Source organism: Pezoporus occidentalis, unplaced genomic scaffold (genome assembly GCF_034315485.1).
Source record: "Pezoporus occidentalis ecotype Australia unplaced genomic scaffold, CSIRO_AGI_Poc_V1 ctg19, whole genome shotgun sequence".
Classification (NCBI taxonomy): domain Eukaryota; kingdom Metazoa; phylum Chordata; class Aves; order Psittaciformes; family Psittacidae; genus Pezoporus; species Pezoporus occidentalis.
This window is the reverse complement of record NW_026913748.1, coordinates 7,710,651-7,737,361: the sequence shown is the minus strand read 5'-3', so window position 1 is coordinate 7,737,361 and position 26,711 is coordinate 7,710,651. Positions and strand designations below refer to the sequence as shown.

Sequence of the window (26,711 nt, the reverse complement as noted above, 5' to 3'; positions counted from 1 at the left end):
AAACTTTCCAACCCCAAATTATATCCTTTGCTTTCATTCACAGAACCATTCCCCATTCATTCTACTGTTCATCGTGGGGCATCTACCTTGGTTACAGGGCATAGACCTGGCCAAATAGATATAAGGCTGCAAAGGGGTTCTGAGAAGACATCATGCCATGCAGGGTGTCTGTTGAACATCAGCCAAATATAGAGTGCTTGGCAGTCTTGGTAGGAAACTAGCAGGTAAAGAAGTAGCAGTCTCCCATCAAACAGCAGCATCCTTACTGGAGACCATTGCAGCACTTTCCGTATATTGGTATGAGGGCAGGAGGAGTTAAACCTCATAACACTCCTATGCATAATTCTAGAGACACTTCATTAATCCATTTAGCTCTACTTTTGGGTGTTAAGCCTCCAAGCCCCTATTAAAGCAATTTCACAGATGATTGCAGAGGTTAATTTACTTCTCTTCAAAAAGCGACAGTGGGTAGGTGGCAAAGCTGACATTAGAGTCCATGAGTCCCAGTCATCATCAGTCCCTCCCTGCTGCACATACTCAAGGAGGAGTGGCACAAACCCCACTGTGGAAAGACTGGATGTAAATTCAGCTGTGCTTTTACAGACCTGCTTTACTTTGGGGCTGTGATTGGAGGCCAAGTGCCCAAGGGATATGTTGGGATACACAGTACTGCACAGACTATGGGACAATGAGTTAATTTCTGCACCCTTGGGAAGATAACATCCCTCTGTGTCATTTCTCAGCCCTTCACTCACAGAACTGGTCTCGCACATCTGCGTTGGATAGACAGTTGGGGAAATGTGAATCCACATTGAGGGAACCCAAGGGAAGCAAGAAAATTATTATTCTCAGTCTCCCCTCAGAGCTATGGACTCTCTTCCTCCTCCCTTTTCTTCCGTGCTCATTCTTGACATGCAGAAATGAGCAGAAATACATGAACTCCCTACTGGGAGTGGATTTTGAGCAGCCATTAGGACAGGAAGCTCCTAACTCATGCTTGACTGATTGCATGATGGCTTGCTTGCAATTTGGACCCGAATATATTGGGGAATTCCATCTACTGACTTGCCTCCAAGACCTTTATTTCTGAAGGTTTTATGATTTGTGTCTTCAATCAGCCTTGCAGGTGCCATGAACTCCCACTGAATATTGTCAGGGGGTTCCCTACAGTTACGCTTTCATGAAGATTTCATGCCAAGGCCTTTAAAACAGAGACCGGTCCAAGGATGTCTCTGGTATGAATTGCTGGAAGGGAGCTCTGTACTGCATAACCTTTGGGGCCTAAGCATGAAAGGGATACCTGCTCTCTGCCTCCTTGTTCCAGCTAAGCAGTCTTTTAAATACCTGTTGTTAGGACTGAAGATGAAAAAAGCACTGGCATCAGGCATGGGCACAGCCTTTTCCTTGAGGTGCAGCTCAGACATCGGGCGAGGCCGAGGGCCAACAGGCATCTCCGGTTCTTCCTCATCTTCCTCTGCTGCAAGAAGCATTTTTGTCTTTTAATACAAAATACAATCACCTTCTGGATTGCTGGGGGATGTGTCTCTGTCATAACTACAGCTAAAAACTAAGAACTGTTGAAATAGGATGATGAAAGCCTGAGGTTCCTTGCCCATCTCCTTTCTCCAAGGCAGCATCCGCTGCCCAATGCTCGCCCTGGCACACATTGCTCTAGACTCTTTGTGAAACCATTAATGCTGGTAAACCCACAATATCCTCACTACAGTCTCTTCAGATTCTTCACTGTCCCTTCTGAAAAAAACAAAAAACTTCAAATGACTGACTTGAACCATTCGCAGTGGTCTAAATCCATTATGTATTTTCTTATTTTCCATGGACACAGATAATAGAGAATTCCCTTCCTTTTGCAGAAGGCTTTTACATACTTGAGGACCATCATTATGCCTCTATAAGGATTTCTGGTTCCCAGAGCAAAACAACAGCAATCTTTCCTGAAGCGCTGTGTTCCTTAGGTCTCTGACCATTCTTGCTACTCTCCTCTGGATTAGCTGAAGGATTCACTTGCAGTTGAGGTTTTGTTGGTGCAGAGGAGAGCTGGATTACTTATTGCAATACTATCTTCCTGTTTATATATCCTTTATGGGCACTTCTTTTCATTATACTTCAGTATTAATTTGCCATCAGTTCCTGATTTGCACAAAGCACAGATTATTTACCACAGAATGGCCACCTAGCCTGGCACTCCCCTTTCTGCGTTTGTGCTGCTGACTATTCCCAAGAGTGGCACTTTGACTTCATCCTTATTGAACTGCACCTTATTTTATTCAGACCATTCCACCAGTTTATCAAGAACTGTTTTTCTCCTCTTTGTAAGGCTCTCCATGGAGCCACTGCCACATCTGGGATGGTGCCTGGATGAGCGCAAGTATGCACGCAGGTATGCGCCCCAGAGCAAACATGGAGCACAGGCACTTTGACTTACAACAATCAGAAATTCTTTAAGTTGTCCCCTTTCATAATGCAGTGTGGGGGAAGACAGAAAAGGTGGAAGCAAGGCTGAGACTCTTGAATCTGATGCCTATGGAGCAGATCTCCAGGCACTGTGCAGATCAGTGAGCACTCTCAAGCAGAGGTGGGGGCTAAGCAGCATGTGGAAGAGAACCTTCCACCTTTGGGCATTTCCTCTACCTGGAGTCAGATGCTGTTTTGTAAATGGCATAATAGGATTTTGCTATTTTAAAGATTCCAGTCCTCTTAATTAGCAAGACAGGAAAAAATTGTTTAAGAGAGGAGCTTGACAGGTTAGATGCAGCCGAATCAGGAGAAACTATAGTTAAAAGGTTAATCTTGAGTCCACAGAGTGAGCTAAATTCCAGGAAGAGCCTGTTCCTCTAGGGTCAGGTACTGTACTTGATCTGGTAATGGACACATGAGAAAGAACAGATGTATCAGCACAGATCTTATCTAGATGTCAGAGACAGGAGAAAAGTGGCCTTTTCAATGCATGCCGTTATTACATGTAAATAGGAATCCTTCTTTACACTTTCAGTAGCAACAGTTCAGCTCAGATTTGCTTGATAGATTTTTGCATAAATGTTTGAACTGGTACTTAAGAGTTTGTACTTTTAAAGCCAGACTATTTTTTTAACAGCTCCATTTTTTGTTGTAACGTAATTCATAATACTCCTTCTCCAGGCCTTAATAGTTAAAGAAACATTATTTCAGAAGTACTTTTGTACTTGTAAAATTGGTGTTAATACTTATATTTATATAATATTAAAATACTTTGCACTTGTACCTTTTATCTACAGGTTTCAGAGTGTGCTGACAGTGAGCAAGGTAGGCAAGTTCTTTTTCTTCTTCAACAGTCTAGAATGATCACGTTGGATATTTGAGACTCAGTTAAAAAGACTAGTGTTCCAAGTCCCTGCTCTGTGCCTTCACTATTAGATCTTCTTTTTCTTTTACTTGAGGAATGCTTAAAAAAACACTTTTAAATGGGTATAGTACAACGCCTAAGGCAAATGGACTCTTAGCAGAAGGAGCAGCCCCATGAAGACCATAAAGAATATTGTTTCTCTTATCTTTTTCTTGTTTCTGCCATAGAGCAAGAAGCATCTTAATGATTCTGGCAACCACATACCTTCAGACTGGAAAATGCATCCAGTTCCTCAGTCATAAATAAAGAATAATGTTTTAAATATTTTTCATTTAAAGTAGGGTCTAGGGCACAGAAGAAAGGAAACACTGAGGCCCAAATACACAAAGAATAACTCTATTACAGTCTCAGCTCAGGTCACTACCCACTTGTTCTTTGACTGTTTTCTATACCTCAAATATATTTCTGTTTAAAAAGTGACCCTTCTAGTCAACCTTGCTGTGAAATCATAAAGAAACATGACTCAGAGCTGCTAAGTTCAGATCTAGGTTTGAACTCTCCTAAAGTTCAAGGAAATTCAAATCTGGGACTGTCATCTTGAATTATGCTTCATTGGAATGGTGATATCCTTTGGTTGTGAAGCCAAAAGCACACACAGGCTACAGGGCAGCACCAGTGAGAATTTCAATGAGGGTTTTTTCTTTTACTGTACAAAGACCAGAACTCTTGTGTAAGGACACTGCTTTCCGTCAAGCTCCCATGCATCACTCCAAGCTATTACCTTCCATCTGACATTTTGAATTCTTTGCCTGTTTCTGTACTAGGCTACAAGACCAGCTCCATGTCTTCCTATAATAAACATATCATCATAATAATCCTTCTAGAGTACACAAATCTCTGGAGTAGCTAGTTCTCTCCTTTCAAAGATATGATGTTCTGCAAGTACACAAAGTACCCTGGGGGCTAAGAGCAACACTGTGTAGCAAACAGAGTCAGAAGAGGTTACTCAGAAAACTGGCTGAGGCAGCAGAAACAAATAGGAGACTGAGTGAGGTAAGTTGAAAGAATAAAGCGAAAACAAGTGAGGTGGCCATTTCAAATTGTTTCTGAACACTGTATCAGGGTGAAGGATGTTTTCAGAGGATGGAATGGTACACAGCCATGGAATGGTCACAGGCATTAACAGCTTAAATCCTAAACAGAAAACAGTAGAACCAGTTGACTGCATCTAAGAAGCAATAGGATGCTTTACTCAAAGCACTGTTGAAATGGATACACATGCAAGCGGGCAAGAAGAGGTGAATTCCCAGACGGGACATATATGGCTGCACAGCATCCACCATCACCAGTACCACAGCTGGACCGATCAGCAATTGGCAGAAGAGTTCTGGACTGGCCGCAAGGGAATTGGACAGGGGTACGTGTGAGAATTGCATGCTAATTCTGGGGAAAGCCCTGCTACACAAGGCAGATGTGACATGCTGCATCAGCCTTGGTGTTTCTGAACTTTTTACAGCAGAATAGAATAGACAACTATGGCAAATCTGATTAACAGCGGTTTTACAAAACTTTGCTGCATCTAAGCCTTATGGTTGACTTCCATGAACTCTGAAAAAAAAGTGGTCAGGTAATTTTGTGAGCTGTTAGAGATCAACTTCACTCCTCACAAAGAACTGATAAACAGTTCAGGGAACAGGCCTGTTTAGACATGGCATCAATCAATAGCAGATAACCAAGATGCTGTCCTTTTGACTTTCTAATAGGAGACAGGAGAAAACCTGACTATCCATTCAAATTTTAGGTTCTGTTCAAAAATATGGTAAGCCAGGGATTGGCAGCCCAAGGCAAGAGTTAAGTGTTTTTACTTAATTTTATGCACTCTAATCCCATGCATGGCCGCAGATAAAATGTCTATGACACAGGCTGTAGATGTAGTTTTTGTCATATAATTCAAATGACATACTATTTCTAAGCTATCCACAGGAGGTAACTAAAACACAATTCTATTATCAGTAGGCTTAAATTTGATATACAGGTAACAGTACCTTCACTTGAAAAAAAATGCAATGTTCTGCAAATCCAAGCCAGGTGAGACACAGAAACAAAACTGTATCAAGCTGTTTTAATTTATGCTTCTGACTAAAGTCTCCCACAAGCCTCTTAACAACTGGGCATGTGTGTCCAGTAACTGCCTGTGCCTATGGAGGTGCTGGGAAGATTAAAGCCAGAGTGATTTGCCTGAGGCAACACTAAAACAGTACTGTATGGCGTTGGAACCACATTCTATTTCTGATAAATGGGTTATAAATATGGAAGAATATAAGTATAGCAAAACCAGGGATTTCTTTATACTGAAAATCAAATGCAATGAACAGTTTTCCTTTTTGCTGTTCCGAAATCCATGCCTATCTATTTAAAATGAGGTATTGCATCTTTTTTACCCTATCACATCAACCTATTATCAGACATTTATTTACTAGGAATCACAGAATAGAGGAGAATGTGTTTTATTACCTATTACAGCCTATTACGTAATGGTAGAAATGTAGAAGAGAGGAGGAGGAAAGGATCACAAAAGGCTCTCTGGTTCATGCCTCTGCTAAGCCAGGATCAACTAATTATTATATCTAAGCTTTTTCTGGCAGATATTTTTCTGACCTGCTTTTAACAACACTCAGTGATGCTGGGCTTCCATAACCACCTCCATGATCTTTTCTAGCCTCACCTTTAAAGAATTCTCCCCTAGAGTGAAATCTTAAATCTGTTACTTCTTCATAATGGAGATAATTCCCCTCTTACCTTTAACAGGCTTTTATGCATTTGAAGATGTTTCTCCTGCCTTTCCTAGCTCAAACAACCACAATTCTTTCAACCTTAGCTCTTGCTTCCTGCTAGTAGTGTTTTCACCATGCTCTCCTAAACTCCTTCCAATTCAGCCCCACTTCTCTTAAGCAGAGCACCCAAACATGAGATACAATATTGCAGCTGAGATCTTATCAATGGTGAACAGGATAAAACATTTGCTTTGCTCTGGTTAGCTTTCATTGGGCAGTTAGAAGAAACCCATAAGTGGACTAAAGGGTCATGTTTCCATTGGTTATAAATCTCACTACTTGCTTGGTTTTTGAAAGTCAGCAAAATGCTTTTGGCACCTGTTGATCCCATGGTAACAGGATTCAGATTCTTTTCTCAAGGACTATTACCTAACTCTAGGTTGTCTGAGATCCTGTATTTGTGAGCTGTTTATTTCTGCCCACGTGTAGAGCCTGGCACTTTCAATTTTATTTAGACCATTTATCCAGTTCCTCAAGAGCTCTCTGAATTCTAAAGCTGTCCCCTAGCACGCTTCATGCCATCTGCAAATGTAATAAACATATTTCCTCTTCCATTATTCACGTCATTAATAACGAACTGATCTTGCGACAAGCCCTTGGCTTGTAGAACCTCACTTGGGCCATCCCTACTCTCCATGTAAAGGGTCTCAGCAATTTCTCGTCAGTCATCTAAATCATGTCTTTCCAGCCAATGTATGAAACAATCGTTTGCCTTAGCAAAGCCAAAGCATTTGACATTGACTTTTTTATTTTTTTCCTGTCTACAAGTCTTGTCAGCCCCTTTTAGAAGAAAATACGGGTGGTTTCATGTGATTTGTTCTTGGCAAATTATGCTGGCTGCTAGTCATCTCCTTATCTTGCAGTCATATAGTTTGTGTAATCATTTGTTCCAGCACTTTTCCAAGAATGGAAGTTGAACTGCCTAGCTTACAATTCTTCTGCTCCAGCCCTACCCCCATTCAGAATCTCTTGAAAAACTGCTCCAAGTTCTGAGATTTCTTCAACCAATCTTTTAAGTATCTGAAGACGAAGTTAATTAGGTCCAACTGACTCAAAAACTAGTCTAATTAATGCTCTAGCTTGAATTTTTCCAATTCTAGGCTGAGATCCTACACCGTTAGAATTATATTAATGTCACACTGTGTTTTTTGATTAGCAAAAGTACAAAAAGGCATTCAGCACTTTTCAGCACTTTGTCTTTTATGAGTATCTGCTGTGAGTCTCCTCTCACCACTGACCACTGAGAAAATAGACTGAAAACAAAGTCATACGTATATACAGAGATTTGTATGTTATTTGATTTGGTTCTCTGTAAAACTCTGTATTTGAAGAACCAAATCAAATATGATTAGTCAGTATAGGAACTACAAAGGACCCGGTCCACACTTGTGCAAACACAGGCAAGCACATCATCCTGTCCCATCATGAAAGCACTACAATTTCAGCTTAACTGTTACCAATTTGGCTTTATGCATTAGCAACTGGAGCTTCTCTTCGTTGAAACAGGGATAAGAGAAAGAAGACACATACCTGTCGCTTCTGTGGTAGGATATGGACTCTTTTCTTCATTTTCATTGGGCTGATAATCATCAACGTTGATCTGACAGAAATGGAAGGAGAAGCAGCAAAGACTTTATCAGACAAGGCAGAAGGTTTTCATTCCATCAGAAACCCAAGCCATTCATGCCATCACTGCACAAAGAGTGCTGGCTGGCCCCAGACCTTACCTTGGTAGCAGGTGGGGATTCTCCATCAGCAGTGATCGATTTCAACTCAATTTTCTCCTCCTTTGTCTCCTCCTCCACAGCTGTTTTCTCTATCTCCTGTTTCTTTTCGGGACTAGCAGTTCTAACAATTTTACAAGATAAAAAGCAAAGAGTTACAAAGGTGAAAAGCTGTTTCACTTTCAGGAACTTTATGTACTACAGCACACACCATGACAACAATCACCTGGCTGACACCTCCCTTCTGAGTCCCGTTTACATACCAGTGGCTCCACCTTGTCCTGATCTGCAGACAAAGGCAGAGACTACTCTAATTCTGTGTAACATCCTTCTATTTTATAGCTTTTTCAATAGCATGTGTCTGTGGGTGGATGCATGCACATGTGGGGAAGTATTTGCCTGTGTGCACACATGTGCATCCTAGGTCTGTCAGTAGAGATCTCTTTATTCACCCAATGACAAAGGCATGAATCAGTTTCAACCCATATTCTTGGGCACTTACACTAGGTCGCCTACAAAGTTTTGCCCTCACTGCACTCTAAAAGACAGGGAAATCTGCTGACTAGCATACAGGATGAACCAAGAAGGTCTGCACGAGAGATCCCCTCCAAGTGGCCTGGAAGACAGTGAATAGAAATAAGCAGTAAGGAGAGTCTTCCCTGCTGTTGGCAGCTGGGAATGTTAGAGAAGCTCTGCATCCAGCTCATGCCTCCTAAGAGTCTGCAGAAACACTAAAAGAACTGGCAAGAGAAGAACAGCATGTGGCATCAAAAAAGAAGGAAGTTGCTGAATCTTGTCATGGGAACAACAGTCTGAAAATACACCTCGTGGTCCAAAGCACTCAGAAGGTAATAGGGAGATTCAAATGGTTTTGTAATATTGACATCATTTCACACCCATTCTCTTCTGGTGCCTTTGAAAGCTCATCAGTCACCCAGACTTTCTTTAATCTGCTCACATCATTGCAAATGTGGAGACTCACAGCTCATGACACCTTCCTGTCCTTTAGTTTAAATTCCTTTACATAAAAATGTATATATACATAATTCCACATATAATTACTTTAATCACAAATATAAAATATATACATACCCACAGAGAAGTTATACATACATGTTCCACATGCACACATACTTACTTGAATATACATATATGTGCATAATGGGTGCAATGTTACTCACAGGAAAGCATGCAGATGAGTGTAGATAGGTGTTTGCAAATGGATTTACCTAGCCAGCTTTTTCCTTTCTTTTTCCTCTTCCTCCTCTTTCTGTGCAGATGTTAAGCTCTCAGCATCAGCAAGGTTGTCCACAGCAATGGCCAAAAATACATTCAGCAGGATATCTGTTTGTGTGCTACTTAAAGAAAACGGGCTTTGAAAACTGCAAAACAACATTATACCAAAGGTTTCTTAATTGAAAGATTTTAGCAACCTGTCATCAGATCTCTTGGATATTCCTAACTCCCATTTCACACAAATGTTCAGGACATGCATATCCAGCACGCACAGATCTACACCTTCCATCCAAATAGCTACCACACTGTGTGGGGTTTCCAAAATTTCACAACAGAATGACTGATATAAAACATGTAAATCCAGACTTATATTTGAGTTTCCAGTTTCCCAGAATAGTCTCGCTTTGTGTAATAAATCCCACAGAAGACAAACGGAGTGCTGAATGCTTTGCATCTTTGACAGCTTAGGTCACTTTTATTAAAGCATTCTTACATTTGTGAATCTCCTACTATAAGACACCTGGGCTTTCCAGTTTTGGTCTATGCACATGAGGTGAATAACCTTATTATAGATATTCCCACAGACACGAGTGGACTTTATGGACCGCAAGCATAGCACTCTCACTAGCATTTCTCAGGCAACTCATTTAGTCTGGTCATGGAAGGGCTGAGCTGACAACTCTGCCACCTCCTAGCAGAGAGTCCGTGCCTATGTAGCTGGAGGGCAAGGACTGTTTTCTCATCTTGCCAGTCAGTGTTCAGATCTCATGTCAGAAATCTGAACATCAGCTTCTTTTATAAATTTCTTGAGAATGGGTCTTACTACACCATGGTAACTTTTAAGAAAACCCCGTTCAAGGCTTAGACTGGAAATACAACCATCCCCCCCTCCCTGGGCTCCAAGGTCTCATGGCCCCTGAGTCAGCCAGCTTGTAGAACTGGCTTGCATTTTTCCTCTGCAGTTCACAAGGAGATCCAAATTGTAGCTTTTTTTAAGCTGCCAGGCAGACTGCCTACCTCGACCTTCAGATAAGTAGAATTGCACCATCTCACTTTGAAGAGAGGGCATGCAGGTCAACTGAAATGTCAAATAAGGGGTTTGAGAGATCTGAATTATGAGGAAAGGCCAGAAGAGCTCGGCTGAGACTACAAGGCTTTACAGGAGAATTGGTACAAAAAGCTTTATAGGAGAATTGGTATAAAAAGAAATGTCACCTCTGACACAGGAGGGCCATTTATTAGGGAAGCAGAACCCAAACATGAGCAAATGTGGAGCAAACTGAGATACAGAGCAGAACCATATCTCTATGTTATATGCAAATTCCTGTGAAAAGACACCGACAGCCTTAACATGCATGTGCTTTGTATCTCCTAGGATATGTACAGTGCCCTCACTTCACCTTGAAGCCTGACAGAACTGAAGTTACTTAACACCAGCACAGGCTAAGATAACAGAGCACATGATTTTCTCTTTGAAGAACACACAGATTGCAGTAACTGCAATGTAACACGGCTCCTGTTAGTTTATACATGAATTAATATATGATCTTTCAGAAGTCAATTATGTCAAGCATATGTTACTCCTATTAAAGCATTTGTATATAGCATATTGTAGATTACACAAATTTCTATTCCACATAAGTCTTGGATGAAAGTGCATGGAATATATTACTGAAAAGGCAATTAAAGCAAAAATATGCAGTAAGTGCAGTGGGTACACACAGAGATTAGTTTCTGGAGAAAGCAGGAAAGAAAACCCTATGAGAGAATTAAGGAGAAGGAAAAAACCACTAAACATATAAAGATACTAAATAAAAGCTAGCATGCAGAACTGGCACATAGCTGGCTCTTACAACTGTTTATATGCCTTAGCACTTGCTAAAATTAAACAAACTTGTTTAACTTTTGGTAGTGCAAAGCCAAAATTCAGACCTAGGGAAAAGGTAAAAATGTAAGGTACGAAATCAACTGTTTTCTGACATAACAAAGTAATAAAAGGTGGGTTCAAATTCAGCCCCACTTGGAGAAGAGAGTAGCATCAAAGGATACAGTTTCCACAGATGAAGAGGATGATGAAGTAAATACAGACCAACATTCCTGGAAAAGAGGGGCCGCCATAAGCCATGATCCCATCATACATCACCGAATTCCAGTCCTCCCCAGTCAGGATCTAAATGACACATTCCCACCAATAAGGGATACAGTGTTAGACCACACAGAGAATTTGAAAACCCCATTAACACAAAGATATCTACTATCCTAGAGAACAAGCCCTCCCCCAGGATGGTTGGAGACTGTCTGCGTCCATCTGGAAATATAAAACATCTCCCAGAACAAGTAGAATGCAAAGAGCACTTGTGCTCAAAGTGTAAAACCCCCCCCAGCCATCCCCTTGAAGATGATGGCTGAAGACCAACAGTTCTCCCAGACAACTCTGCTCAAGCCCCCTCATCTCTCCCATGCATTTCCCTCCCATGTGTTGGTTGTTTCAGACAGGCTGCACAATCTACCACACTGAAGACAGCCCTGAGCACAGCCTTCCCTGCTACTCCCCTTAACCTTGCACATCAAATGATCCTGGTGCTTTTGGCCAATCACTCGCAAAACTGCAGTTGGCTTAAACACCATTTGATTACTTTTCTGTTGCTGTGATTTGTTCCCCAAGACCGTGGAAAGGGGGAGAAAAGCTGCAGGGTTGGCCTTTTGGCATGCAGATCCTGCTCTGGGACAAGGCAATGGCTCTTCTCTTGTCCTATCCTGCCAAGACCTGTTGGCCTTGCTACACACAGGGGCTTTAGCTTTGATTTTCCACTTTGGGAGGGAATACCCCTGTGCTGGCAGCATGGCATGGCACCTGGAGCTGTTAGCTTGATGTCCAGTCTTGGGGACTGTCAGGCTGCAGGGGAAGGGTGAAGGCTCTGTTATCTATCTTGCCCCACATAAACACAATGTGTTGGCTCCGTTGGACCATTCTTGCCCTTACCTGAAACACAGTGAGGAGGGACTGGGGGAAGTTGTCAAAAGTACTCCTCCTGGTCTGCATCTCATCAAAGTTAAACTTGCCCCCAAAGAGCTGCATCCCCAGGAGTGAGAAGATGATAATGAAGAGGAAGAGAAGCAGCAACAGGGAGGCAATAGAACGGACTGAATTCAGGAGTGAAGCCACAAGGTTACTTAGGGAGTTCCAGTATCTGGGAGAGAAAATAGAGGCAGTTAAAATTCCTTTAATCCAAGACAGGTGCTCATGGACTGCACAGGATTTTGGTTCAGGCTGCCTTCTGCATATAAGCAGGCACTTCCAAATATCCTGTTAAGCAGTGAATCATTGATGTGCTTCCCTAAGATAATGAGACCTACTGCAGCTAATGAGTAATTTTACTATCACACGTGTACATACACAATTGCCCCCACTCCATACGTACACCCAGAAGATTACTGCAGCACTCTCCATCTAAGACTCTGCAAATCTTATATCAATATATGGTGATTAGTTCTTGCTGCTTCAGTGAGTTACATTCTAACCAACCTCATTACAACACTCACAGATGTTTGGCAGACAGCATACCTCACTCCAGAGAATGGCCTGTAATAACTAACAAGAGCAGATGGGGAAACAGTTTGGATGCAAATACAAACTTGTCCAAAATCTGGTGTGTGTGCTTGGGCTCACTCACAAATAGAGGTTGCTAAGCTTTCTGGTACTGAGAGAAATGAGAAAGGTATTAAATGTCCTTTCATATAGGCCCTAAAATAGACTCCAGGTCTCTATACATGAAGTCCAGAGTTTCCTTTGCTCTTGGAAGAGCATACATACCATTGCTGGTGTTTTTGGGCATCAAACCATCTATACTTCATTCAAGAGAAAGGGTGGCTAAGACTTGTTCTTCCAGTGTATTCAAGATTGTGCCCAGATAGAGTGATATACGATGCAGAGAAAAGATCTTCTTGCCCTTGTCTTCCCACATCAGAGTTCAAAGAGATGACAGCAGCATGCTCTGCTGCATGCCAGTTTGCTTGCATTCTCTGCCAGCCTGCAGAGTAGCCATGTGTTGCAAAAAAGGCTTTAGACAAAACTGCTGTAGAATTCACATCACTCATGAAGCAGCTTCCACTTTGCTATAGCATCTGCTCAATCAGTCCTAATCTACTGCTTAGCTGGTCACAGCCACTTCTCTTTATACAGTTTTCAGTCTGACAGATCTTTCTGACTGGGCTGAAGGTTAGATGTCAGCTTCTGGTCACCTCATTTTGAATGCACATTACTAGCAAGCTCCAACAGCTTTCACAGGTCAGCAAGGCAGTAATGTCTGCCTCTGATCAGTAAGTCTTCTTTCTAGCACCATGTCTTGTGGCTTACCACCATGCTTTGAGATCCCACCATGGCCAACGTCCTCCACTCCCTTCTCCCAAAGCCTATAACACTGAACCTTTCTTTCCTCATAAGACTGAATTTCTAGCCATATTTTCCTTGGAGCAGAAGTTCCACTTGAGAAGGATGGCAGACCCATCTAGTGCTTTCACTCCTCTGAGGAAGCTGATCCTTCAACATACAATTTTTCTCCGAAGGTAGTGCAGTCATTACAGAGAGTTCTTAAAATCCCAATGAAATCTATATTTTTCAAATGTGAATTTCATATTTTTTTAAATTATGGGATTTTTTTTTAATATTTTTTAAAGTGCAAAAAAGAAGAATTTTCTTGTCCCGTGGAAGACAGGAATGCTTGAGCAGCCCAATCATGTCATGAAGGTTAGCAATCTGATCTGCAGAGGGACACCACCATGTCCTCTGAAGATCAGCAACTGGTCCATCTCCAAGGGCTGAGCTTCAAAGAGAACTGTGATGTTTTCCCTCCAGCCCAGCTTCAGCACTTCAGAGAAAATCAGAATGCTTTAAAGTTTAACTGAAATTAACGAGATGAGCAATGAAAAACTACAGAGCAAAGGTAAGGGCATAGAAACTGTGGGCTCAGTGCCAACAAATATCTGCACTGAATGTGCAATGTAACAGCTCTCTGTGTTTATGCTTACATTCACATACTTTCACACTTTGGGAAGAAGGGAAAGCAGCACAGGAAAAGGGAATTAATTTCTGATGAAAGTCAACTGATTTCAGCATCCTTAAATCAGAAAGCCATGGGTGCCAGAATATCTTTCCACGTCCTCCAAAGCCAGCCAGGACACACATTTTCTAGGTCTTTCTATCAGTGCCCTTAAGAGGCATACAGTAAAGCTGTTACACATCTGAATCGTCTCAGTGACTCACTTTAAACTTAAATGCCTTGCTATCTCAGAGCCCAATTGCAAGACTTCTATCAGCTCTGCATTTCTTACAAATGGCTCAGTACCTGAGTTCAGATTCTTATGTAACTATCAGACTCAAAGGAATTAACTGAGATGACCCGGTGATAAGATTAGTGTTGTTTTATCTGTGTACTGAGTGCTAGTGAGAAATATAGCACCATTAGAAAAGCAAACAAACCAATCAGGAGAAAAAAGAGAAAAAGGAAAAGGAGAAGATAAGGAAGTCTTGACTTAGACTAGGATGTGAAAATAGCAATTGCCTTATCTTACTGTCCTACAAGCCTGACCTAAGGTTACCATCTGTCACATTAGGTGGTTGCAAAACTAACATGAACACCCCCTCAAGTAAAACACAAGGCTTTTAAGTCAGGAGTGGTTGAAGCCCAGACAAAGAAACAGTCTCTCACTACTTTGCCCTCTTTGGTTAGTACACTGCAAGGAAAAACCAGTTACAATAAATCTCATGGCACTGCTGGATAGAATCAGAAGTTTTGAACCAGGTAGCATATAATGGGAAGTACAAAGGAAAGTGTTGTTGCTGCCTCAGACTTATAGGGAAATGAATGTGCCTCTTAACATCTCCCACTTGCAGATCTCAGACCACTGAGGATGCCAGTGAATGAGGCACTGCAAAACCCCAGCGAGTAGGATGTGATTATGAACCCTGTTTAGAAATGGAGGAATGAGGCAGAGAAGTTAAATGGGCTGTTCAACATCTCACACAGAAATCAATTGCAGAACTGGATTAGAAGTTAATGTTCTTTTATTCTCTTCCCTCTCCTCTCCATTGCTTTCCGCTATGTCTTTATGATACTGGCAATCACAGATGCAGAGCTTAAAACAGTAGCAACAGCTGGCAGTCTCATTGTAGGAAACCTGCCCACACTGCTCATCCAATATAAAACCACTTTGAAAGCAGGTACAAAAAAAGGTGCCTTGTCTCTCCTCCCTACATTTAACAGTGACATACCTGTCTGTCACAGTGGCAGAATTAGGTATAAAATACCTAATTTTAAGTATGTTGATTAAGATTTAATTATGCTGTTGCAAATAAATTGATTTATTTTTTAAGTATAAAGGACTAAATATAGGGACTTACAAAGCATTAAAGGACTATTATAAAGAGACAATAACTTATCTTCTCATAGCAATGGGAGATGTTCTGCACAGCCCTGTAAAAATTAGTCAGAATAAAACAAACAGATGATTCTGTTTGCTTGTCTAATGTACAAGACTAAATGATTCTGAAGAGTATTTATAATTTTGGAAGAAACGTTTGCTTTTGACATTCTAAATGTGACATTCTAAAATGACGCATTGTTCCTCTGATAATGTCTTTATTTCTATTATGTTAGGAAGTCGTATTTGTGTTTTTCCTAGAAGTGTATCATCTTGACACACCCAGAATTTGCTTGTGCGTGGTGTTTACCATGGAAAATCCATAAAAAGATAGAAAGATTAAGCTAAGTACTGATATACTCTCACCAGAGTAATCTTCCTGCTTTGTGCCTTTTTACTGGCCGATTGTCACTATTTCCATCTACACTGTACATCCCCATGTCACTGCTTATGCATATGTAGTTGACATAAACTGTTACGCTATTATCCCTCTTACCCTTCCCAGCTTTCTAGGATTGTATCTTTCTATGTTATGACTGCACTTGGGTGGTGTATTCCACCAGTGTTTGTAATGTCAATAAATCCTCATTGTATTTATTAGAGCTGAGTGAATAAGGGAAAAATTTGTATTTTACTGGAGAATATCAGAGGTAAAAGTTTTGCTTATAGCCAGAATATTCACTCCTGCAGCAAGACGTGAGTAAGCCTAAAATACTGCTTTGGAGGCTTGTGCTAGGGCTTTCCACATGAGGGTGAACTGCACCCACAGAGGGGAAAACTCATGAAGAAAATCATGAATAATTAAAAAACACAGATAAATGTGAGACTACTGCAACCTACTTGCCCATATTTTAGGAACAGGAAAGAAGGCAAAATATGATTAATACATTATTCAGTATAAGTTATTCCTCAGCTCTGTGCTTTATGCGTAGACCCATGCACAAACTGCAGGAGATGTATTCCAGGTAACATTTGCTTTCATGTAAAATTGCATTTTAGTTCTGCTGCAGAATGAGTATCACTAGTCCTACTGCTAGCTGGTTCCAGAATTACATCTCTGCCAGAAGCTTTAAGAATATTTAAGTACTCCAATAGCTCAAGCTTCCTGAAGTATTAATGATATTCTCTCAGAGTTTGCCTTTCTATTATAGAATTCTCTTCACTAGACTATATATTTGTGTGGGAGGGGAGAAATGCCTTGAAAAAACAGTGACCTCTTCAGGATGCTATGTTGAAGCTTAAGCTTTTATACCTATTGGTAAGTTGCCCTGGGTGTATCTGATTACCCAATGCCTGAAACAGCTACTGCTTTCCTCAGAAACCAAGCCTGGGACTCAGTGATGATAGCTCTCAGACCCAAAGATCCAGGAAAAACAGTCACCAGACCAGAGATCCCCAGTATTTTTCAAAGGGCAAAGATGCCTTTCTTGCTGGAAACTCTTGTTAGCAGGAATGCTTTTCCCTCTTCTATGATCACAAATCTAAACACACCACCTTTTAGTTATCTTTTTTTTTAATAGCTATAGGCTTGATTTTGCCTCTCTATCTGAGGCTGTAAACTGATTTTCTGTCTCTGCCATCTGACCCTGAAAACCATCCACCCTGCCAGAGAATTGAGGGTCAGAAGCTTTAAGGGTAAATCATGTACAATGCACAGGTCCAAGTCTGTGATTTTTTCTGCCTTTCAGCTCTGCCATCTTGACTGTCTTCCAGTTCTGGTCTTGTTTTTCTCATGAGCTGTGTTTTTTATCTCAAATTTGTCAGAAATTTCCTTTGGGGGAGTTCATAGCAATTCTAGGGACATTTTCATAGCTGAGCTTGCATAAAACACACTCTTTCACCACCCCAGTCAAGCTTTTTATAAGGTGCTGACTGGTGCCACATGGGAAAAGGCAGACACTGTGCAGCTTTGGGTGAGCACTTGAATAGATCTCCCATCTGGGTAAGTTGGGAGCTGAACTGTCCCACAACTTCCCCTTAAGCTGAAAGATGCCTGCCAAACAAGCTGGTGTTTTGGAGATGCCTTACTACAGGAAGCAGCAAATGTTTAACAGACACCACTCTGCCTTTACCCAGACAGAGGAGAAAAAATGAGAAGGAAAAAGAGGGGAGACTGGAACCTAGAAAAGACTGGTTTCTTCATAAAGCTGCTGCTTCATGCTGGACTTTTCTGAAGGAGAAGGGCTGGCGACATCCTTTGCTTATAGCTGCTGGTGTTGACACTTTCTCCCATTCAGGCCACTGTTGAGTCTACTGGAGTTGGCATGGCTCCTCAGTCAAATGCTATTTTGCCTCAAAGCAGCCTTTCAGGCTCCTTTCTGTCACCATAATGAAAAAGAAAAGGTCACAAGGCTATCTGCTATTTTATTTTCACTTTGTCTTTTGCAGGGAACCATAAGACCCCAAGCTCAGCTTGCATTACCGTGACAGGTTTCAGTTTAACAATCTGCATGGTATCAAGTGCCTCCAGCCCTCTACGCCAGACTCCTCACCAATCTGTACCACTCTCATCAGAGATACCCACTTTGTACAGCCCTCCACGGACTTCAGAAGATGGGGACTATCAACCTAACATTTTCACTACCCAATTAATGCTAGAAAAAGTGGAAAACAGGGATGTGAGTGACTTGTACCTATGTATGCTGTGCATTGAGAAGTAACCCTCTTTCACCTCCAAAGAAACACACTAGTACCTTGTGATTTTAAATATTCTTAGGAGTCGAACACATCTCAACACCGAAATGCCCAGTGGTGACATGATCTTCGTCTCAACCAGAATCGTTTCCAGGATTCCTCCACACACAATGAAACAGTCAAAGCGATTGAAAAGGGACACAAAATAGGCCTGGAGACCAAGGCTGTACATCTTCAGCAGCATCTCTGCCGTGAAAAGAGCCAGCAGCACCTTGTTGGCAGTGTCTCATGAAAAACAGAAACAGATTAAGAAAACTTAGTCAAAAGATTATCATAGCTAACCATTGGCTTTTGCCTACAAGAAATGCCTTCTGAGATCAGTCTGAAAGATTAACTTCATGTAAGCTTGGGTCAAAGAATGGACTTCAAAAGCATGGGCATCTCATTCACAGAAATGTTTTACAAAGATGTGTGCAGCAATTCTTATGTATTGCACATACAGGTGTGATGTATTACACAACCACGCAACCTCCAAGGCAGGGACATGCCTTCCTGTGCACAACCTCCCATCACAGTTGTCATCTGCAGATGAGAGTGGGAACAGAAGAGCTGCTGTGCTACCTACTGTTGCTTAATTAAGCCTTTCAGCTGCTCTCACCTCCAGTGAGGATTCAACTGTTCTGCAGACAGAAGAACTTTACAAATTGCTCTTCCTCACCTCCTTTGTAACTAGAATTTATCATAAATGCCATTTCAGGAAAACCCTGGACAACCTGTGGCTCCCAGTAGCTATCCATAAATTGGAAATCCAGTTGCTGTGAATATATATTTAGCATAAGCTCTGGATTTCACCTATACCCAGTGGAACACTGGTTTTGGTGGAAATGAGTAACTAACATTTTCCCTGAAATTTATGCCATTGTGGCACATATTTTGTTGTATTATTTAAGATCGTTCACAGACACTATTAGGAGCCGTGTATGCTCCTTCTACCATTGTGAGGTCTAATGCATCAGCTCCACCCTCAGCCCCTTTTTTGACACTGAGCATGATGAACAGAACCATAATCCTCTCCTCACCTTGGACCTCCGTGAGCCAGTCTGGCTGGTTGTAGTGTTCAGAGGCAATGGTAAGGGTGTTGAGAAACACAAGGAATATCACCAACCAGTAGAAAACATTGGACTTGACAGCAGCACGGCACTTTCTTCTGCAGAATCTATTCCACCGGCGCCAGTAGCGACTTGAAAAATTGGAAAAGGAAAAGTTCTTTTCAGATAGGGATCCTTAGGCTATTGCAAATCTTCTCTGTCAAGAGAGACTCTAGTCTTGATTTGTTGTTCAAGAATGGTAGAGAATAACTTTAAAGTTCACTCTGAGAAATGTCCTTTCATTTTCATCTGAGTCAACAGCTATGATCATCCTTCCTTTAGCCATAGAAATAAAACTAGCCCTAAGACAATTTGCAACATTTAGAGATGAATAAATTTCTTCAAGCAATACCTTAATCTGATTAAGGTATCCATTACAGCTACCCCAAGAGGTTTTTTAGCCCAGTTCCAATAAAAATATTTATTATTCTTGTATTTAATGCTTGCGGCCTGCAAAGGGACCTTGGCCAGGCTCAGGATAGTCAATGAAAAGCTATCCCACTATGTACTACAGACCTTTGGATTAAGTCCTTGGAGAAGTGAGGTCAAATAAAAACCATGGAATGTTTCCGACATTCAGCAATGTTCAGGAGTAAGCCCAATACAGGGGCTAACTCTGAACAGAAACAAAAAAAACACATCAAACAGGCAAAAAGCAACTTAGGGGACCTCAGCATCTCACCTTCATGCCTGTAACTAAGGGTACCATTTGCTAATCAACAGACCTTTTAAAGTTTGCCTTCCATGAACACATCCCCTTGTGTCACTGATTTCTGAGGGTAATTACTAACTACAGAAGATATTTAAAGCTAATTACACACCTCCCACTCTTCAGAATTTAACTTGCATAGCAACCAGTTTCCAGGCAACACTTGCACTGTATAATAAATCTAATAGTTTTATATAGATATTATATACATATGTGTGTGTGCGTGCATGTGTGTGCCTCTAAAGAGACACATACATTACAGGAAGAAAGGTATTTTCTTGGCTAGGTCTTCTCTTATGCATTATTTCCAGTGATGAACTATGTCCATTCTTGAGGTCAGGGTTCAGCATCTATATGAACTAAAGCCAGGTGATGTGAACATTGCACACTGGCCAAGAATTTTGCAACATTTTAACAGGTAATCAAATCCAGGCTGTTACAGCTATGCAATTTATAAAGGCACCCAGTTAAACTAGCACAAAGATTTAATAAGGGTTGCATGTTCTGCAGTGGATTTGGGACAAGAAATCATCTCAATTTTTAAAATGGGCAAGACACTTAGACATTGATGTTGTCATTAAATCATTATTAATCCCCCACACTTCTGTGTCTACTTGTGTAAAATTGTGTGTGCACATGAGCATGTGATGATACAAGTGGTTTTTTTTGTGCTTACACTTACATACAAATAAAACCATGGATTGCAGGAATGTGATTATGTATGCAACTCTGCATGGGGATGCATATAGGCAGCATGTACGCGTCAGGTCCTTCTTGAATTTACATTATTTCTGTAAGCTGAAGGATACAGTTGCTCACTTTTCCCAGATATTCTGAAAATTAATTTAGTTTTTTATAAAGCTGACTATTATGGAGGAGTTATGGAGTTATGGAGGAAGCTGGGCTTCTACTGAAGAGGCAGAAAGGGACTGGGACCCCAACAGCTAAGTTCTATGAGCTCAGTCAGCCTTTCCAATGGAAACCCACAGGAAACCCACCTGGGGATTGCTTCACATTTTCAAAAGCTTTAAATCAACAGAACAATCATCACCAGAAGAACTCCACATGTCCAATGGTGAAACGGAGAATTTCACAATTAAATGCAAATCTCACCAGTTGAAAGATTTACAATCAAGCAAAGCAGAGTAGTGCAAAAAAATGTAGGAAAGAGAACCTTGAGCTGACAGGGCTGATGTTGATGGATGTAGTATAATGATTCAGTTGAACAACTTCTGGTTTTATATGTTATAGCTTGAGATATGTATGTAGCAATCAGATATGAACTGCTGAGTGAAATACTGTCAGTAGTCCCTGTGCCTTATTTCAGTATGAAACTAAGAAAAAAATCTTGATTTTTGGTAGATGACGGACTAAAATCTGACAAGTTTGTCAGTATCTCCTAGAATCAACACTGCGTCCCACAGATGCAGGAGTAAACCACTTCACAAAGCAAGGAACAAAACTGGTGGAAAGGAGGAAAAGCATAAGTCAGTTTTACTTACCTAAACTTTGATTTTGAAATCCGATGCCTGAAAGATAAGAATTGCCATTAAAGTCTCTGAAGCTGTCCCATCTATCAATAGCAACAGAAAAAATAGCAACAGAAAGAAACAAAATTAAGCTCAATTAATTTCTTAACGATTTTTTCCTCTTGAATCCCCTTCAAGTCAATGTAGGCACTGGGAATGGCTAGAATTCCCTGATATACAAATCTTGGGGGTTTTGGAGATAGTCGTGCCATGATGGGATTCTACCACCTACAGACATGAGTGAACTAGCTTTTCTCTTGGGTAAAACGCTGGCCCAGTGCTAGGGGCACTATCCATCTGTTACCCAACTTATTTTTCAAGCATTATTCTTCTTTCTATTAGTCACTAGGGTTTCTTTTCTTTTTTTCTTATATTAAAATACATTTGACTTTATACAGACAGACTTGCTGCTTTCACACATCACCTGTCCCTTCAAGAAATGTAAGTTCATTATGAAACCATGGGGAAAATAATGCCTGCTGTTCATTTCTTTTTTTCCCAGCAACTGAAAGAAAAACAGTGGATATTTTGAAACTTAGATACTAACATTTTTTTGTCTCTGTTAAAATCTACATAAATTGGATGAATTCAAAAGGTCCTGAACAATAACAGATTCTGTTGCTGTCAATAAAATTTGGGGAATTAAACATTCATGAAAATTTGGCCATGTTCCCACTGTATATGTGTTTAAATATCTAATTCTATGCACTTGCATGTATTCACTTAAGTAATCTCAGCCTTTTATGCAAACTCCCAAACGAAGTTAGAGATAGACCCCCATTCTCTAACCACTACCTTGTTCTGCTTGACACATGTCCTACAAGGCCTTTGAACTCTTTGGCTATCGACACATGCCCTACAAGGCCTTTGAACTCTTTGTCTGTTTTCTGGTACTTAAATAATGGTGGACAGATAGAAATAAAGGTATCTGGAAGCAACGACATGAGTCAAAGGTGATTTAGGAAGCTGCAAAATCTACAACCAGGAACAGAAGAAATGAGAATCTGGGGAGTGACTACAAACAAGAAGTTTCTGCTGGGTTGAAGCATTTCTTAAGGTTCCCTCTATGATAGGAAAGTGATTCATTGTTGACAACAGTTGGCAAAGGTCTTACTGTACTGGCTTAAAAATGGATTCACTGTGTTAATAGACACTGGACAAAAGTAATTCTCAAAGCATGTAACAATACTGTAGTGGTCTTAAAAATGGTCATGTCCCTTTCTGAGGACATCAGTCGCAGACAAGTAATCAGCATCAGGTCAGTTTCCTTATGTGGAAGAGATTGTAGCGATAAGAACATTTCAATAGCAGATGGTCCAAGACAAAAAAGAATAAAAAAAGCCTTTGCACTGAATACATCATTCCTGCTGTGTCACAGGCAGCTTGTTTAGGACACGGTGCGGTTACAGACACACACAAGAACTCTTGATAAAAAGAAATAATACACTGGCTGAATAGAATGCTAAATTATGCTGCAGCAAGAAAGTGCACTTTAACAAGCATGATGGGTGAAGCACCTACAAAGCACATCCTTAATGTTAAAGCTATTCCAACTTCTGACAGAGAATTCTTGCTTCATATGCACTACCTACAAATTGTAATGGATCATGTTTACAGACAACAGAAGAGAAGGTTCAAAGATGGGGAAAGAAATAAAAATCACAATGAAGGAGAAAGCTGAGCACTGAAAAGGAGATGGCAAGGACTTTCATAGGAAAAGGCTGAGGGGAGGAGAGGAAAAGAGCGAGAAAGATGTCACAGGGAACCTGCCTGGTGGAAGGTGAAGGACAGGGACTGTGAAGTTCTCTGTTGACCTCTATGGCTAGTGGTTTGCTGGTAAGGGAGTTGTGTGGCACTTAAGGAATATTTTTATTTATTCAAGCAAAAGAGATGTGGCAGGTGTAGTACTCATCACACATGTGATAATTATATCTTTGGAGCATTATGAACAGCAGCCAAGCGCATTCAGCGCTCCCACAGGTTAGCTACAGCCTTCCCGCACCTTGCCTTACTGCTATGGCAGAAGGCTTTATCACATGTGGGTGTGCTATATATATAGAACAGGACAAGGAAGGAGGAAGAGATTTATATTTAGAGGCAGAATCCAAGACTGAAATGGAATTTTGGAAACGCAAACTGTACAATAAGCAATTCTGAAAACATCATGCCTAAATCTGAAACTCGTTTTCAAATGACCCTTGTGATCAAGAATCTTTTGTCTTTCAGAACCAGGATTAATTATGTAGTATAAAAATCCTTTTATGGCATCATTAGAGTCTGTTGAATAGTCTGGATTTGAGCCCTTGCTATGGCCTTTTTTTGATACTCCAAACTGGAAGCTGCCAGGGGTTCAGGGTGGACAAGATTCTCTGCTGAGTTTAAATGTGGATCTCTTGCATCCCTCGTATCCTGGGGGCTTTATGTCATTGGGAGAATGCATGTCCCCATTTGTGTCCAGCTCTGGAAAGTCTTGCGAAATTATTGTTTAAAGTCATGGCATAGGAGCTTATATGAAAACCCATTTCAGATCACTACTGAGTATTTTTATCGTAGGAACCATGTAACTCTGATTATATTTTAGAAAGACAAAGATCAGACCTCTACTGTTTGACCAGCTATCTTTTAAATTCCCTAAAACTCTTGTAACCTTTCATAGTTATGCAGCACATACAGATACAACAGGGAAATGTAAAGATTTTGTCAACAGAAACTCAGGATAAGCAGCATAAATTGAATTTAGTGAGATTTCCCACATTCTGAGAGATACAGTCTTCATTTCTCTATTCATGGTGGACACCAGAGAAGAGAAACGATGTGCTTGTGAAGAATGTGACACTCCTGTATAATAGGGATTGAGGACTTTGTGTAATTGCGCACACAACAAACAAATTTGGAAAAAATCATGTAGGTAGCCAAGCATGACACAAAGGTCATGTTACAGTTGTTTTCTGGGAGTAGCAATTACAAACATGACCATGAAATTATCTGGCATGATGGTCACAACTATTTCTACACTGTATGATCCTGCCTAGAGGCGACTGTCTTCATGAGGATTTACAAAAGCCCTTGAATACGAATAAAAGCTCTCAGAAAAGCAGTAACACAAAAATTTACTTACTATGCCTCTAGGTTATATGCAGCTTTGGGGAACATCCAAAGAGCTGCACTATGCATATCCTACAGATTTTAGAACGGTGAGAACATACCCCTGGTGTAATATTGATATTGCTTTGGTGCAATACGGTGCATTCATGCAGTTACTAGCTGGGCAGCGCAAGTTTTTTCCTTCTCTCTGTTCCTGCTGATGACATTTTATTGTTTCTGGTCAGGATGCCGGCATCCCTGAAGATGCCCACCATAGGGTCTTTTTTCCACATATTATTGGGATAAAAGCATATAGTATCATGACATTCTCAGGAACGTATGCTACATACCTGATAATCTCTCAGGCTAATAAAGACTTAGGGCTAAGTTCTATCCTCAGCTGCGCCTCTGTGATTCACACTGAAGCAATAGGCCTCCACTCTCCTTCTTGCTATCCTCTATACAGCACAATTAACACTGGGGAGTTGTACAGGGATGCAATGACCATTTCCCATTTCATTTAATTAATTAAAATATTTCAGCAAAACAGAACAGATAACTGACTGGCCCTGGAGAATTTGCATTCTGATGTGGACTGAGATCCTCCTGCTGAGGTAACCACTGAATTTCAGCAGAGTCCACACAGTGATGCCCCTTCTTTCTTTCTGTTTTTCATTCTTGCTTTTCTTGCAGAAGCACTGGGGAGCATGCCAACCCAATTGGAGTGATGCTGGTCTATGAGAGAGGTGTACGTTGGCCAGAAGCAGTGAGAATCTAGAGGATAACTTTAAGAAAACTGAATCTGTCTAGCTTAAAATTGAGCTGGTTTGCTGCTCAACAGGCTTTATTACAGTCTAGGAAAATAGGACAGCACTTCAGCACTTTGTGAATAATCTTGCTCTCCCTGTGACAAGTCACAGGCAAGGCCTGTCACAGAATCCATAGTAGGAAGATAATTCGTAATCCACAAGGGCATGCTATTGTCCTTTAGACACGTATCTAGAGCTGACTGTGAATATAAAAAGCACCTTGCTCATAATAAATCGGAGAGCAGTAGCTGAGGCTGATACATAAGGTTCAATCTTACGTATTTTCTTGCTGAAGTCAGCAGTGGTTTCAGAGTTTTTGGCAGACTTTTCTTACCACTGTTCTTGATGTGATGGGACTTTGGTCCCCACAGAAGGAGGTTATCATCTCGCTAGGTGAAAACCAGCAGCAACTATAGTGAACCTACAAGCAAACTAAACAGACTCTTTCGCCTTTACCACTGGCTCCTACGCTGATTATTACAAGAACTGCATAAGAATTATTCTCCGAGCCAGAAAAGCACCAAGGGAAAATCACTGATGGTGCAGCTACCAGTGAAAGCTTCCATTGTTCATAATATTTTCAGGACACACTGTTTTCAGTTGGAAAGCCAGGGTAGGTTATTCACTTTGTTTTATCCTGTTTTATTGTTTTAACCCTCTTTGGTGGAAAAGCTATTGAACTGTACTCCGTATGTATGGAAATCCTGGCCAAGGTAAAAACGCCAAGTGGCTTATTGTTTCAATGAAAGCAGCTAATTTTCTCTTTCCCTTTGAGCTCAAGTGCTTCACTTTTCTATTGAGGCTCTATGGAACATTAGTTTCCACAAAGGTCTTTTTTTTAGCTAATACATATGTATAAAAGCAAGCTCTATTATGGCACCCCAGATCTGTATGACTGTATTAGAAAATTAACATTCTGGTTATATTGGAAGATTATATATGCTGACATCCCTCACAGAACATATTACTACTGATTATGAGCAATAGCCTGTCCTTGGGAATCTAAGTCCTGCACAGCAGTAACCATAGAGGCTCAGGGAAATCGCTCACTACTGACAAGTCCTGAGTATAAGGATATCCTGTAAATAGAAACCCACTGCTCCTAGTTCTGGGTTTATCCCACAGATGTGTGCTGCAGAGGAAACATGTTTCTTTGTACCCAAAGGCAACAGGTTATTCACATCACAAGTAAGATCAGTTCCACTTCCAAATGTTGTCCTTGAGGTTAAAAGCTGTTGTGTTTC

At 40.9% G+C, this 26,711-nt stretch overlaps 1 protein-coding gene across 5 annotated transcripts in view; it reads right to left on the bottom strand.

Moving 5' to 3' along the window:
• Positions 1–26,711, bottom strand: part of CACNA1C (calcium voltage-gated channel subunit alpha1 C) — a 485,857-nt gene that overhangs the window by 86,747 nt on the left and 372,399 nt on the right. For all 5 annotated transcript variants that reach the window (XM_062616658.1, XM_062616654.1, XM_062616655.1 and 2 more), the window contains 9 exons: positions 21,548–21,574; positions 19,268–19,428; positions 18,248–18,473; positions 12,118–12,325; positions 11,184–11,304; positions 9,128–9,242; positions 7,902–8,022; positions 7,705–7,774; positions 1,345–1,477 (listed from right to left, as the gene is read on the bottom strand). In XM_062616658.1, the coding sequence (XP_062472642.1) occupies positions 1,345–1,477; positions 7,705–7,774; positions 7,902–8,022; positions 9,128–9,242; positions 11,184–11,304; positions 12,118–12,325; positions 18,248–18,473; positions 19,268–19,428; positions 21,548–21,574 (1,182 nt within the window). The remainder of the gene's footprint in view (positions 1–1,344; positions 1,478–7,704; positions 7,775–7,901; positions 8,023–9,127; positions 9,243–11,183; positions 11,305–12,117; positions 12,326–18,247; positions 18,474–19,267; positions 19,429–21,547; positions 21,575–26,711) is intronic.